The sequence below is a fragment of the Erpetoichthys calabaricus genome, chromosome 3, assembly GCF_900747795.2.
Source record: "Erpetoichthys calabaricus chromosome 3, fErpCal1.3, whole genome shotgun sequence".
Classification (NCBI taxonomy): Eukaryota; Metazoa; Chordata; class Cladistia; order Polypteriformes; family Polypteridae; genus Erpetoichthys; species Erpetoichthys calabaricus.
This window is the reverse complement of record NC_041396.2, coordinates 258,598,275-258,614,220: the sequence shown is the minus strand read 5'-3', so window position 1 is coordinate 258,614,220 and position 15,946 is coordinate 258,598,275. Positions and strand designations below refer to the sequence as shown.

The following is a 15,946-nucleotide window of genomic DNA, read 5'->3' as shown; positions in this document are numbered from 1 at the left end:
CAGTGCTGTGTACATAGTAAGAGTGACTCTGTGGCTTTATGTTGCATGTAAACACAGCTGAGCTGCGTTTGCAGAAGACCCCGCACAGATAGGCTCACAGACTCCTTGCAGTTCACTCGTGGCCTGTATGTCTGAACTTGTTTATGTAGCTTCACAATGAAACCAAGGGATGAGGAGTGTGGTGTTGTGGCGGCGCGCAAAGAAAATTGGACTTTAAACCTTAAACCTGCTGGTTCAACTTCTCCCTGGGACACACTGTGTGACCCCTGAGCAAGTCGCTTATCCTGCTGGTGCTCAATTTGCAGATAAAATATGAATAAATTGTGAGCGACTATTGCTAATGTAAATTGCTTTAGATCAACATCAGCAAAATAAATAATGAAAAAAAAAATGTACCTCCCCAGTGTGCATCACTTCAGTTATTTTCAGTCTGCAGGAGAACTCTACAGGGAGAAAAGAGGTTTGCATTTTGTCTCCATTTTTAATAGTGGAGGACGCACAAATGCTGGTGTGCCAATGGATGAATGTAAAACATGTTTGTTCATAAGAATGCATTAACATTCAGGCAATTTAAAGTTTCGTTTTTGTAACTCAAACCTCAATAAAATGAAATTGGGAGCAGCTGGCAGAACGTACTGGAGAAAGTAGGCAGCAAAATAAAATGCATTGTCAATCTTTACTATAGTTGGCACCTTTCATGGACTAACCATGCTAGCTCAGTATTTATTTTACCCTTTTCATAGCATATCCCTATTAAAATATTATCTAACCTACTTAGTGTAGTTCATGGACATGGCAGGCTGGAGCCTTTCATAGCAGCATTGAGTACAAAGCAGAAAATAATCTAAGATGGCATACCAGTCACTGTAGTCATCCTCTGTTAAGATGTACATTATTTAACGATTTAAGCAGTCTTCATGTTTTTAACATACACATGGGGATCTACAATGTCTTTAAGTCAGTCAGATTTTATATTACATGTTTGAAACACCTTCTATAGCACATCTTCAGTTAATCTTACCATATATTGCAGCTTTCATAATACACAATCATGAACTCCCGACTTTATAGAATCTGTTAATCTTTAAATTACCCTTTCTAGTGTCTCATCAAATATATGCACTTGTAATGATTTACAGTACACCCCCTAGAGCACGTTCCTAGAGCACCCGCGAATTGTTAAAAACCGCGACTTTTGGATGTGGTTAAAAATGTCTTTTAAATACCTATTTTTATAGTTTAAACCCTAAATACAGTATGCCTCCAAAGCACTTTAATTTCGTTGCAAACTCAGCTTAATACATTAATACATTACCTAAAAAATTACCTTAATACATTACCTAAAAACAGAATGTAAAGGTAAACCCATATACTATACTGTACAAACTAGGCTTAATACATTAATACATTACCTAAAAACAGAATGTAAAGGTAAACCCATATACTGTACAATACTGTACCGCTATGTCTCCCGCGGAGGTAGAATGTAAAATACTGATGTTATTGCTATACGTACTGTAATTCTTGCAAGCGTGTTTTCTTTGGTATGCGCTGTCGCTTTCTTTGTTATAAGTAGAGTAAATACATAATAATTTCATTTAATTAAAATACAGTAAAATGAACGGGTACTCACCAATGATGAAAGTTATTGATGATGATGATGAAGTTGCTGTGCAGTACGATGCACAGGATTTAAAACTCCTCAGGTGGCGCCTCTTCTTCAGGCACTTCAGGAGTCGTATCTTTAGACGGGTGGTCTTCTGGTGGGTTTTTTTTTTTGTGCTGGCTTTTCTTTATAGGTTTCAGGAACATTGTGATGGAAAGATGCTACATTGTCTCCTGTAGCGAACTGTTGGTACAATTTCCGTGCTTTCTCACGGATGATGTTACAGTCCAAGGGGATGTTCTTCTTCCTGCAATCGGTGATCCACAATGCAAAGGCAGATTCCATCCTGACGATATTTGTATTCCTTACGGTCATTACCGTTTTGGCACTATCACAGAAACTTACAGATACGGTACTCCTGATCACTGCCTCGTTCTTCTTTATGTAGCGTATGGTGCTTTCGTTAATGCCATAGTGGCGCACTACTGCAGCATAACTTTTTAGTACCTGGAGCAAATCCAGTAGTTCAACCTTCTCCTGGAGTGTTTTAAACTTAGAAGGTACAGGGCGTTTTGGCGACATCTTGTCCATTTAAGAATAACACACGAGGGCACTCGGCTGGAGACGCGTCACAGGGCAGCAGTCAATCAGCAGCAAAGGATAAATGAATACGCTCTCAGATTGGCTACTTTCACCATCCCAAACCACGTTTCCCTCAGCGGTTGCTTCCTGTTCTCTCTACAGCACAGTATTGCCACAAAAAAAGCCATAAAAAATTGCTGAGGATATTTGCGCTTTCTGCTAACAATTAATAGTTAGGTTCTAAGGAAAAATCCGCAAACCCTGAACTGCGACTTCACGGGGGTCTACTGTACCTTGTAAAAGAACCTATATCAAATATATATTTACATTAATATAGTGCCTTACATAACATATTCCTAATAAATTAACATTTATAAAATGTCCTTTTATGGTCTGTACTCCTTTGACCTTTAAAGTGTATAGTGCCTTTCACAGCAGGCTCTATTCCACACTTTGCAAAGTGAACCGATAACAATACAAGATTATTCAAAACATTTGTTTTATACAGTGTCCTCCATAATGTTGGGGACAAAGACACATTTTTCCTTGGTTTGCCTCTCTGCTCCACAGTATACAATTACAAATCAAGCAAGTTTGACGTGATTAAAGTGCGCATTGCAGACTTTCAGTTAAGGGCATTTGCATACATTCTGATCATGCCAGCTAGAAATTATAATACTTCTCCTACATGGTCACCCCCACCCCATTTCAGGGCAGCATAATGTTTGGGACAGTTGGTGTGTTTTATTGCTTCATTAGTGCAAGTTAGGCTTGCTTCTACATATAATAATAATTATAATTCATTACATTTATATAGCGCTTTATGGACTGCCTTTGGAGTCTGGAGTTGCCATTGTTCAGCATGAGGACGAGATGTGCCAGTGAAAGTCAAAGAAGTCATTATGAGACTGAAACACAAGAATAAAACCATTAGAGACATTGTTAAAAACTTGAATGACCTAAATCAACTGTCTGGAGTGTCATTAAGAAGAAAGAACACACTGGGGAGTTCAGTAATCGCAAAGGGAGTGGTAGGCCAAGGAAGACCTTCACTGCTGAGGACAAAAGAATCCTTACTATGGTAAAGAAAAAGCCCCAAACAACTGACTGACAGATCAGAAACAGTCTTCAGGAGGCAGATGTGTGTGTGTGTGTGTGTTTGTGTGTGCGTGTGTGTGTGTGTGTGTGTGTGTGTGTGTGTGTGTGTGTGTGTGTGTGTGTGTGTCAGAGACGACTATCTGCATAAACAGATAGAAGAGGCCACACTGCAAGATGCAAATGACTATTTAACCACAATAACAGGATGGCCAGATTAAAGTTTGTGAAAAAGTACTTAAAAGAGCCTGCAGAATTCTGGAAAAAGGTCTTGTGGACAGACGAGACAAAGATGAACCTCCATCAGAGCAAAGTGTGGCGATGAAAAGGAACTACAAAAAATCCAAGGCAGACCACCTTAACTGTCAACCTTGGTGGTAGTGGGGGTGTTATGGCTTAGACATGTATGGCTGCCACAGGCACTGGCACACTCAATTTTATTGGTGATGGAACTGCTGATATCAGTTGCACAGTAAATTCTGAGGGGTATAGAAACATCTGCTCAAGCTCCAGTAAATACCTCAAAACTAATCTAATTGCGCTTCATCCTACAACAAGATATTGATCCCAAACATAATGCTAAGGCAACACAGGAGTTTTCAAAGCTAAAAAATGAATAACTTTGTGAATGACCAAGCCAGTCACCTGATTTAAATCTAATTGAGCTTTCATTCTATATGCTGAAGAGAAAAGGGGACAAGTCTACAAAACAAGCAGGAACTGAAGATGGCTGCTTTAGAGGAGAGAGCATCACTAGAGAAGATCCTCAGCACCTAGAGGTGTCTATGAATCGCAGACTTTAAGTAGTCATTGCATGCAAGGGATATGCGATAAAGTCCTAAACATGACTGCTTTAATATACCTACGGCCGCTGTCACAAACTTTATAGTGCCCTGAAATGGGAGACCATGTAGAAAAAGTGTCGTAATTTCTTCATTGTATAACCAAAGTGAATGCAAATACCCTTAAGTTAATTTCTGCAATGTGGACTTTAATTATGTCTAAATTGATTCATTTGTAATTTTAAAACTGTGCAGAGGGGCAAATCAAGTAAAAATGTGCATTTGTCCCAAACATCATGGAGGACACTGTATATACCGTACATAAGAAGAGATCAGTATAATGAAAATCCTCCATGTGATTCTTGCTGCAGGTATGTCTTTTTCACTGTAACACTTCTGTTTTCATTCACAGGCTGTGGCTTTGCACTTTCACGCTTGCTGTGTCAGTCGGTGCTGTCCTGCTCCTGCCTTTCTCCATCCTATCCAATGAAATCCTGCTGTCCTTTCCAGAGAACTACTACATGCAGTGGCTTAATGGCTCCCTCATCCACGGTGTGTTGAAATTGTTTCCTAAATACAGAAGTCTGCAAATTCATTTTGTCTTCATAACATCAGAGTGCCCCCTGGTGGTCATATAATAACTTTTTTGATGGCTTGCCATAAAAACTTCCTGTAACTTGCATACATTAAACAGGGTCTTCCTCATACTCATGTCAGTAACAAAACATGCTCCACCTGGATTAAAAAAAAAAGGGGGGGGGATAAGTACTATCTTTTGTGCTCCAGCACGTCCGTGACTTAGTACTTGAGTGAACTGAAGGGTGCCTGGGTAGCTGTCTAACAGTGTCATCTTCACGGCATTTCAAGAGATTCCACCATTATTCTGACTTCTCTCTCTGATTCCATGCTATTTCAGGCTTGTGGAATTTGGTGTTTCTCTTCTCAAACCTCTCACTGGTGCTCCTCATGCCATTTGCCTACTTCTTTACGGAATCGGAGGGCTTCGCTGGCTCAAAGAAGGTAAGAACAAAGTGTGAAGATGTGGTACATGGCCATTTGCTGTCCTAGGCCTGACATTGTGAATTCCTCTTCTGTTCTGTTTCACAAATTATATGGCACATTCCTCATCTTTCTCCACCTTAGTTTTATTCTCATTGCTGGTGCACACAGAGAGGAAAACTTCATACTGGCATTTGACATATTGTATTTATGTGACATAGAAAATAAAAGCCTTTATTTTATATAGTCATTTTCCTATAGTAAGCACAAGCTTGTGATCATTAAGGTTAAGTGACTCACCCAGGATCACACAATGAGGAGATTAAACTGGAAGCCTTGTGGTTTAAAGTACATTACCATAACCATTAGGCCACACTGCCTGAAAAATAAACAAAGTGAACTTTGCGTACTGTGCAGCAAAGATGTCAACTGAGAGATTTTGAAATGGTCCAAGGTTGTTGTAGGGGAATTATTTTGCAGTTACAAGTGTGACCTTTTTTAGATACAAAGTGTACAGTTTAGATGCAAAGAGCACAGTAAATGAGAAGATAACAGTCAGTCGACATCTCTGCATGTATGGAGATAAGGCATAGCGAGCAGCACTGCAGCAGATAAACAATCTGTGTTCTTTAATGGTTTCACCAAGACCTGTAACATGCTCAGGAATGAAATGGTAACGAAAGTGTGAGTAGGTGAGGCATAGGAACCTTATCCAGATGGTCCTACTAATGCAAAAATAAAACAGATGATCAGACAACTGTACGAAAACATTTTATGTAAATTTAATGTTCTTTTAGCTGCTGCCAGGGAAAGAATGACTGTCTTCTGTTAAATGATGTCATGGATTTAATAATTTTTCTAATCATCTTTAGCCAGTTTGAAGGTTTTTGGAGCTGCAACACGTTCAATCCATATCTTTTTTTATGGGAGCCAGGTCCTATCCATTAAATACAAGGCAGGAACCAGGCCTGTCGACTGTACAGCCCACTCACACCTACATTTAGAACGACAAATCAACCTGATACACAGAAAGATGTAGGAGGAAACAAGAGTATCTGGCAACATAAGTGCCTTGAGCCTGAGAAAGGCACTATATAAATAAATTGTATTATTATTATTATTGTTATTATTTTATGTCCCATGAAGACATGGAGAAAATGTGCATATTCCACACTGGTGATAACCAGGCTCTGGATTTGAACTTTGGACATGGGATCTGTGAAGCAGCAGTGCTGACCACTGTGCCACTGCATCACATAATTAATAAGGTGTAGTCAAAATAACAAAAATGCATAATCTGAAGATACAGATACTGGCAAATGGCCCTCCCCACCCAAAGACATTCCTAAAAGTTGTGGTTAACTGTTGACTTTAAACTGCAGTATTTGATAACGTTATCAGTAGTTTAGACACTGTGACTGTGTATTGACTGTGGGCAGATAACTGTTGTTTATCATTTATGTTAATTAGTTTCTACTTTGTTTTTGATGTATTTGATCAACTCTGTATCCTTATATGGGATACTTCTGTATTTAGTGAGTAGTACAGCATAATCTATTCTTGCATTTTGCATTGAGAGTTGTCACAGTGCTGTTTGCCTGCACTTGGTGAGTAGCGCTGTGCAAGAACAAAGTCGTTTCTACAGTTGTATTGTATTTGTGAGGTGGCAGTGATAGATCTAGCTTTGTGAAGAGGATTACTTGTGTTCTGTTTTATGATAGATAGATAGATAGATAGATAGATAGATAGATAGATAGATAGATAGATAGATAGATAGATAGATAGATAGATAGATAGATAGATAGATAGATAGATACTTTATTAATCCCCAAGGGGAAATTCACAAGTGATACATCAACAATATGTGTTGTATTTACCCCGATTTCTTGACACTCATTGCATGCCCAGTCTTCTTGGAAGGGGTCTCTCTCTGAACCACATTTACTAAGATTTCTTCCATTTTTTTTTCCCTACAATGCTTTTTTTGGGGAAGTTTTTTTCTTGTCTTCTTAGAGAGTCAAAGCTGGGGAGCTGTCAGTAAACCAAGGCCTGTTAAAGCCTATTGAGGTATTCTTTGTGTGAGTTTGGGATATACAAGAAAAAAATTGTTATCAGTTTCATTGCAGATCCACAATACTTCTGTAAATTGTCATGTCATAACATTCATTTCACTGGTTGTAAAGCCCACAGTTTCTCAAATGCTCTCTGTATGGGGTTGTCCTCTTCTAGCTGGCAACAAGATTAAAAGAGCAGCCATCTCTACTGTGTGGACATGCGTGTTTAATACTAGCTGAGCTTCTGATTATTTTCTCTTTCTATAGGGTGTCATGGCACGAGTGTACGAGACCTCCGTTATGTTGCTACTGCTAACGCTCCTAGTGCTGGGTATTGTGTGGGTGGCATCGGCCATCCTTGACAACAGTGCTGCCAGTCGAGAGAGCCTTTATGGTGAGTTGGGGATATGCAAGGGAAGAAGGGAAAGGTCACCTTAGACTAAAGCCTATACATGCTGGGGGTTATCTAATAGTAAAGAGTATAAGCAGGATACCATATGATGAGTATATCAAATTAATATATTTAAAGAAACAAATGATGAAGGAAACATAATAACACTCAAATAAAGAAAGTGTACATAAAGTGAGCACATTACTAATAATTGAGCAGGTGAAAATAGTTCAGATATATAAGTAGAATAAATAGAAAGAAAGTAAATAAAATGAAACAATTTTCCTATGATACAATAAAAGAGAACAACAAAAAGTAAACATAAATATATACAGTACATCTGTATTGCATCAAATTACAGTAAATAAATGAAAACATGTAAATGGTAGATTGTCCATATAAAGAGGTGTTTATTTGGCCCTGAAGAAGGATGCCTATGTACCCCTGAAACGTGTTGGCCCCTTCCTTGACATTTTGAAGGCTTCATCTCCCATGTAGATTTTTATAACATTTGCACTTACAGGGAATCAATTTATAGAAAAAATTTGTGAACACTTGAAAAAGTTTTGTTCTGTTATTTGTAACCTTATTTCGACAATCTTTTTGTTTCATGTGTTTATTTCCAGATTGTATTGATATTTTTCTGCCAATTATGGATGTCATATGTATGTTGTATTCCTTTATTTGAGCATATTTCTATTTACCTGTTTTGATTTATTTACTTATGTACTGTTTGTGATGCCATATGTGTTTGTGTGTGTTTGTATGTATTGACAATAAGTTGCCCCATGAAACCCAACAGACAGATGCAGACTCAGGTTTAAAAGCACTCAGAAATATTTTAGTTTTCTTCTTCAAAGTGCCCCAAAGCACCTCCACCACCATAAACAAGTAAATCACTATAATAATCACACAATACTGAACAAAACAATTCTCCTCCCAACTCCGGCTCACTTGCTGGGTCTCCACCAGTCCTTTATATAGTCCTTGACCCGGAAGTGCTTCTCCTCTTCTATTCACGTGATTTGTCAGCACTTCTGGGTCAGATGGAGGATCAAATTTTTCTTCAGCTCAGAAGTACTTCTGTCCTTCCGTCCCCATGACTTGGGAATACTTCTGGGCTATATTGTAAATGGAAATCCCCGTGTCTCTTGACAGCTCCTCCTGGTGGCACCCATGGCACGCAGCAGGGCTGTGTATCCAAACTCCATGTCCCATAGTGTCCTGCAGGAATCCGGGGTACCACTGCACTCCAGGGAAGCTGCCATCTAGTGTCTTGGGGGAAAGCTGTGTCAGCAAGTCGCTGCCTTCCCCCATCTTTCTATTCCAGGAGCATCCCGGCCGGGTTGAGCTGCCGGCTGTCCATCACAGTATGTATATATGTATATTTTTATACACATATACTGTGTGTGTGTGTATGTATATGTATATATATATATATATATATATATATATATATATATATATATAAAATATATAATGCACATGTGTGTATGTTTTTGCGTTTTTTCTTTTTTGTATTATTGTAATATTGTTTCATTTTTACTTTATACTAGGGGGCTTTACCCCCTGCTCGCTTTGCTCACCAACCCCTCGAACCCTGGGCCAGTGCTACGCGCCACCTACTTCACATCTCTACCGCTTGAGTTGTGATGATGGCGGCTGAACGCACCCCAAGGAGACGCGGTTGCTCCTCCGAAAGCCCCTCTTAAACTGGGTTGCTGCGTGATCTCCATTCTCGCACGGCGCACTTCTGTCATCACCAATGTCCATATATTTGATCTCTTTTCGCATTTACCTTTTCGTCAGTATCAAACTGAATTTTGATTCCGTGTTTGGACTTGCATCGTGACAACGCAACGTATAACTGCCCGTGAGTGAATATCATGTCTTTCTCTCTACAAGAAATGTGTCTGAAAATATCTTGTGGGACGTGAAAGTGTCTCTCTGAGAAAATCGCGTCTTCTTCCAAGAATTTTTTTTCTAATAGAGATATTTATTCTGTTTATATGTCTGAACTATTTTCACCAGCTTGATGTGCTCACTTTATGTGGTCTTTCTTTAATGTAGTGTTATTATATTTCCTTGCTGTTTGTTTCTTTAAATATATTAGATATTTTCCTCATATTGAATTTTATTACGGTTAGGAAGTCCTTATTATAAGCAGGCCTGTAATTACTTTGGGGGGGTTTGCTTTGGTAAATGCTTTAGCTTATACCACTAATAATAGGAATGTAACTGCACTTCAGAAATATTAGAACTGAGAGTCCTGGCCTCTTTGAATTGTGTTGAAAGGTAAAGTGGTGGTACCTTACTGGTAGGAGGGGTGAGACATACTGGAAAGCCCATGCAGAAAGACAAATGTGGTCACGCTAAGAGCTGTGAATAGACTGTTGAAGTTCACTGGGGAGCAAGTAGGGCCTGAGGAGTGGGGCTGGGAATCGACGTGACTTTATTAGGAACATTGTGGAGACTGAGACAGTTAGTGTCCCAGACGTGACTTGAGCATCATCTATGTCATGCGAGGCTCCTTACAAATTAAAACAAAAAGAATGTTGTGAGTATAACAAGTGAATAAATATCTTGCCAAAATAAGATTTAAGATTAAATATTATAGGCTCACTGAAGTGAAATTCTAATATAATAAATACATAGTAAAATAAAAATGCAATGACATGTATTTGCTTGTGCACTCTGCACTTTCGTGTCTGGCAATAGGCAGCCGTGTGAGTGGCTTACACGTCCTGCCTGAACTGAACTGTCGAGTGTTCCCAGTGAGTCCGACTTGAGCTCATTTAGTCCAGTGACAGCTCTATGAAATGGACGGACATGTACTGAGCTTTAGGATGCTGACTTGCTCGGTGTTTCTTCATTGCAGACCTGTGGGACTACTACCTGCCGTACCTCTACTCCTGTATTTCACTGTTTGGTGTCCTGCTTCTTCTGGGTGAGTATGAAATTTTTGCTCACTATGGGTAACTAGTATTGGAAGTGTGGCCACCAAGTGGTAAAACACACACCTTTATAATCTTCTCCATTTTAAAATAGTTGATAATTCAGATCTGTGATAAGATAAAATGACTAAAAAGGTCAACAATACTTATTATTTGTTGCTTTTGAGTCTCTTGACAACTCTTAAAGAGATCCTGCAATTTTTAAAATGTTGTGATTAGGCCAAAGCTATGTGACACAAGCATCTCCTATTTCTGGAATTATATGAAAAGATGTAAATTCTCAATTTTAGTGAGCCAACATTAATTTTTCAGATTACGTGGAGTAAGTATTAAAGATACATGATACATGATATAAAGGATGAAGAAAGAGAGCACAAACCAGTCAGTGTGGTCATTAAAGCTGGCAGTGGTTAACTGGGTGCAGTTATGCTCTTGGATTTTTTTAAGCAAATTGACAAAAGCTGGGTCAGTGTGAAAGTCACTGGGCATGCTTGGTCTAAGCAGTTAAGACCAGTTTAAGTTTCTTTAGGGGGGCAGATCCAAATTCTCTGTAAATAAAGATTTATGGAAACATTCCGATTACTAAAGATGTCATACATGGCCACCCTTACACGCTTGTTGAAGCAAAGAGGTATTTTTAGGCCTCAAGGATCACGGTGGTGAATGGCTTTTATTCCAGCAAAGTACTGTCTTTGTTTAAAGTTGAGATGAATTCAAACAGTCTTGAACTTGAACTTTGAACATTTTTGCTGGGCAGTGTAGTTGCTAGGAACCACTCTTAGTGTTCCTTCCATGCATATAACAAGGTGCGTAGAATTAAATAATACATGACACTATTGCAACATTATACAGTATATTGTATTAGTAGTTTCATGTGGAGCCTGAGATCGGGGAAAATCATGAGAGACACTTTTAACATTTAATACTATCTGGTATCTAGAAATAATTAAATGAAAAAGAAATCCTAATTTGGAGCTCACAATAACAAAATGTACACTTTTGATATTCAGTTTATAATATAATGTAATGTTATAAGCAAAAAAGTGCGATGGAGTAGCACAATTTCCTTACAGTTTCAAGGACTGGGTTGCAGATTTCAGCCCCATCAGTGCCTGGGTATTGTTAGCATGGTTTCAGATAGCTAATGTAGGTGTTTTACATGCCCAGTACTACACATTTTAGCTTAATTTTAAACTCCATATTGACCAGGTATTAGCAAGTGTGGATGGGTGCTGTTATGTGAATTCTAAGGCACTGATGCTCCATCCAGGGTTCTCTTAATACTTCCAGGATGGTGCGTGACTATAATGGAAAACGGCTTTTAAAAAGTGAATGGATAGATACAAAGACCAGAATGTATAAACATGATATATTTAGAACTGGTCATGAAGGTGTAAATCCAGTACCGAGACGTTGTTCACGAGGAGTTTAGATTTACTTCCTGTATCTGCATGTGTCTTTCTTCAGTATTCTGTTTTTCTTCTCCCACATTTCCAAGTGTGCAGATTAGGTAGATTGCCAATTTCAAATTGGCTCCTATGTGACTGTGAATGAGTCCTGTGATGGACCCGCACCCTGTCTAGGATTGTTTCTTGCCTTGCTAGAGGAAAATCCATGTAGACATGGATATAACATACACACTGCAGATGGATAAGGATCAAAAAAGGGAATTTGATACCAAGATACTGGATCTGTGCCACACACTATGCCTCCATATAGCATTAAATTGGCCATTCATTAATCCACCCTTCCATTACCTGTACTTGTTCTTACCTGATTAGGTCATTAGAGCTGCGAGTGGTTTGAGTTGGCTATACTTGCAGGGGGTCCCAATCATGGATGTGCCACTTCTTATAATGTATATAGCAATAAAAACCCAGTGTGAATTCCACACACAAATTGACCAGGCTGAGATTAAAAGCTCGCTGGAGATTTGAGGTAACAGCAGTAATCAATGATTCACCACACCTTCTTGTGTTCCATTGTGTTTTATTAACGTAATGTGTTTTGATGCCCAGTAACCCCAAGTAAGCTCCATTTTCAAGAGCTTAGGCAGAGCAAAGTCCACAAACTACATCTGGTTGTGTTTCTCTTTTGATGGTTGTTGTGCCACCGTGTATTACATTTATGAGGCAGACCTTCCTGCTTCCTCTAGAAGAAATGGACAGAATCGTTTGTGTGATGTCACCCTTATTGGCTTTTTTGTCTTTGTGGTTGGGTATTTATATACTGCTTTTCTTCTGCTTGCAGTGTGTACGCCGTTTGGACTGTCTCGAATGTTCAGTGTCACTGGGAGCCTCCTGGTCAAGCCAAGAGTAAGTCCGTTTGACATTACTGGGCAAGTAGTGGCGGTTACCCTTCTCAGGTCTCAAAGTTTGCTTCCTAAATTAATTATAGCTACACAACTGTTAAGAAAAGCATTTGGCTCATTAATGTGTGTGGTGCCTTCAGGTTTTTTTGGTTTGTGTTTATCCATACTTTTTGGTTAAGATTTTTCCAAGACACATGTATTGGTCTCTCTTCTAGCTTTTGGAGGATTTGGATGAAACTCTCAACTGCACTGTCTTTGAGGAAGCAGCTCTATCTGCAAAAATGAAAGGTGAGCAATACCTTTAGTCTGTCACTCTTTTGTAGAATTAATCATTGTCGACTTTGTTTTGACGCCTCAGGCTTTTATTTTTTGCTTTAGGTAAAGCGTCATGTTGGATTAATGTGGATATGGTGGCCTTGAAGAAGCAGTTTCTCACCATTAAAGCTCGCCGCCTAGCTCTGGGTAAGTGCTGAATGTCCTCTTGTTATTATGAACCCTCTGCAACCATTTGAAAGTACTGTGCAAAGGCGGAGTTTAATTTGTTAAATATTAATCAGTATTTTACGGGAACTTTCCCTGTTAATACCTGGTAATAATAAATAAATACATTTTTGAAATTTTGAAGAGGAGAGCTACTTATTTCCTAAAATTGATTTATTTGTTAAATCTCCTCTTTTCAGAGATGCGGAGAAAAGCATCACCATGGCAACGCAATTTATGCTACCCGCTAGCCATGCTGCTGTTACTTGGGCTGACGGTTGGTTTAAATATTCTTTAAGCTCTTATTGGTGTTGCTAGGGATTTTGTTAGTGGGCCGTTTGAGTAACTTCTGTTTTTCTCCACTAGGGGGTGTCAGTGCTGATTGTGTGTTTCCATGTGCTGGAGCTCTTAATTGATGAAGCGGCTATGCCTCGTGGAATGGAGGTATGAACAATTTCTCTGGTCCGACTTCCAGATAGTCTTGCTGGTTTGCCGCACTCCCTTGGTGGGCTCAGACAGAAGACCCTCTCCTAGTTTTTTAGTTGTCAGGCTTCTCAGAGTCATGAAAATCTTTTTCCTTGGTATGTAATTGAGTCATTCAAACATAAAGCAATTAACTTTGTCTGTCTTTTCTGTCTTTCCTTCAGGACCACCACCTAGGAAAGGCTTCATTTTCGGTGTTTGGATCATTTGGAGCTGCTGTGCAGGTCATCCTGATCTTGTATCCTTATAGCTCTTTGAATTGGAGCCATTTTCCTTGTGACAGTGGCTTTACTGAGAGATCGCATTTACAGTCCTCTTTAAAGCAAGACATCCTTTTCTGGGCTGTAACATTTGAGTGCTGAAAGCTTGACGGAAAGTGGCCGCATTATGCCTGTTGGGTGTGTCATTACAACTATTGGAATGACTGATGTGGATGTCTTCAGTTTCTCTGGAAAACTCGGGATATGTGCTTTTTTTTCCCGCCATGCCCCTTTTTAGGGAGAATCCATCCATTATCTAAAGCACTATATCCTAACACAGGGTCACAGGGGAGCCAATCCCAGCCAACACAGGGCGCAAGGCAGGAAACAAACCCCGGGCTGGGCGCCAACCCACTGCAGGGCACACACACACCAAGCACACACTAGGGCCAATTTAGAATCGCCAATCCACATAACCTTCATGTCTTTGGACTGTCGGAGGAAACCCACGCAGACACGGGGAGAACATGCAGACTCCTCTCCTAACTGCGAGGCAGCAGCGCTACCACTGCGCCACCGTGCCACTCTAGGGAGAATGTTGAAGTAAAATCCTGATTCACGTATATTTTTATTTGATCAAACACCACTGGCACAAAGTGTCTTTTTCAAATGTCTTTTCTTTACGTTTGCTGCCAGGCAGTTGCATTTTTATTAATTGTTAATCCAAAAACCCCAAGACTTGCAGTCTGTAAACTAGTGACTCATTTATACACTTGACACATACTAATGCCAAGATGCCACAGTAGACGTATAAGTGCAATAAACTCTGAGCTGTCAAGGAAGCCTTAGAGGACCCTTATGTTGAGGGTGTTTTGAAAGGTTTTGGCTGTATGGTCACTACCTCCACATTCTTTTTTTATAAGAGTGATGATGAGTTGAGAGCGTTTGCCTCCCCTACACTTACCTTTTAGAGGAAAAAGCGACTTTCCATTTATTAATTTTGTGTCTGTGGACACCTCCAATCTAGAATTCAAAAACTAGCGTTGATCTCATCTCTTATATCCCTACGTTTTTTGCCTTTGGTCAGCACTAGTGGGGTGTATTGTGTATTGTCCTCTTTACCCCCTTGATATGTTTGGATATAACTACCCTCCTTCAGTTGTTTGGGCATTGAGTTTCACTTTGTTTCAAGACCAGTCTAAGGTGATCACAGTTCTTCCTTGTTTTCTTAGTGATATGCACCGTAGTCCTAAAGAGCGTAAAAGAATAGGAAAGGTGTGCGATTAAACCTTCTAAAACATTTTCTTGCATACTTTGTGCCTAGTAAAACTATGTTAAAAATAGAGTTTTGGTAAATATAGCCATACCACCTACACTTCAGACCGGGTAAACCACTGGAAGCTAAACATGTTTGGGCCCGGCCAGTACTTGGGAAGTCTTGAGTTATTATTGGAAGAGCTGGGGGCGCTTACCCTGTTGTGTATCTGTGGATCTCAACACTCCAGTGCAGTGACGGGGACACTGTGCTGTCAAAAGGTTGAGATGTAAAATCATCGTGACTCTCTGTGGTCAAAAAAGATCCCTTGGCATCTTATGCCCTGGCTGAATTGTCCAACACAGCTTGGTCATTCTGTCCCTCTAATCATCCGTTGTGCCTCATCTCCTTCATTCCTACACCACCTACTTGCTAATGTGTGGTGTGTGTACTAACACATAAATGGTTGCCATCGTATCATCCAGGTGGATGCTGAACCTTGGTGGTGTTTAAAGCTCTCTTTGAGTAGTTAGAAAAAGTGTTTATATAAATGTAATGAATTAATTAATTTTTTACCTAAAACTTAGACTGAATTTTTCAGAGGTGTAGTAATATGTGTGTCCAAAAATATTCCTCCAATAATTTTGAACTTTGCTTAGTCCAGGTCAGGGTCATAAGAGGGATGGAACCTAACCTGGAAGCATAAAGCAGTTACCATATCTGGACAGGGTGCCAGTCCATAGCAGGGCAGACT

The 15,946-nt window shown here is 39.6% G+C and overlaps 1 protein-coding gene across 1 annotated transcript in view; it reads left to right on the top strand.

Annotated features, from left to right (window-relative positions):
- lmbr1l (limb development membrane protein 1-like) overlaps positions 1-15,946 on the top strand; it is a 57,148-nt gene that overhangs the window by 31,956 nt on the left and 9,246 nt on the right. Inside the window, exons 4-13 of the mRNA XM_028798114.2 lie at positions 4,478-4,617; positions 4,982-5,085; positions 7,386-7,512; positions 10,388-10,456; positions 12,714-12,778; positions 12,990-13,062; positions 13,153-13,236; positions 13,455-13,531; positions 13,621-13,698; positions 13,902-13,975. Coding sequence (XP_028653947.1) covers positions 4,478-4,617; positions 4,982-5,085; positions 7,386-7,512; positions 10,388-10,456; positions 12,714-12,778; positions 12,990-13,062; positions 13,153-13,236; positions 13,455-13,531; positions 13,621-13,698; positions 13,902-13,975 — 891 coding nt within the window. The remainder of the gene's footprint in view (positions 1-4,477; positions 4,618-4,981; positions 5,086-7,385; positions 7,513-10,387; positions 10,457-12,713; positions 12,779-12,989; positions 13,063-13,152; positions 13,237-13,454; positions 13,532-13,620; positions 13,699-13,901; positions 13,976-15,946) is intronic.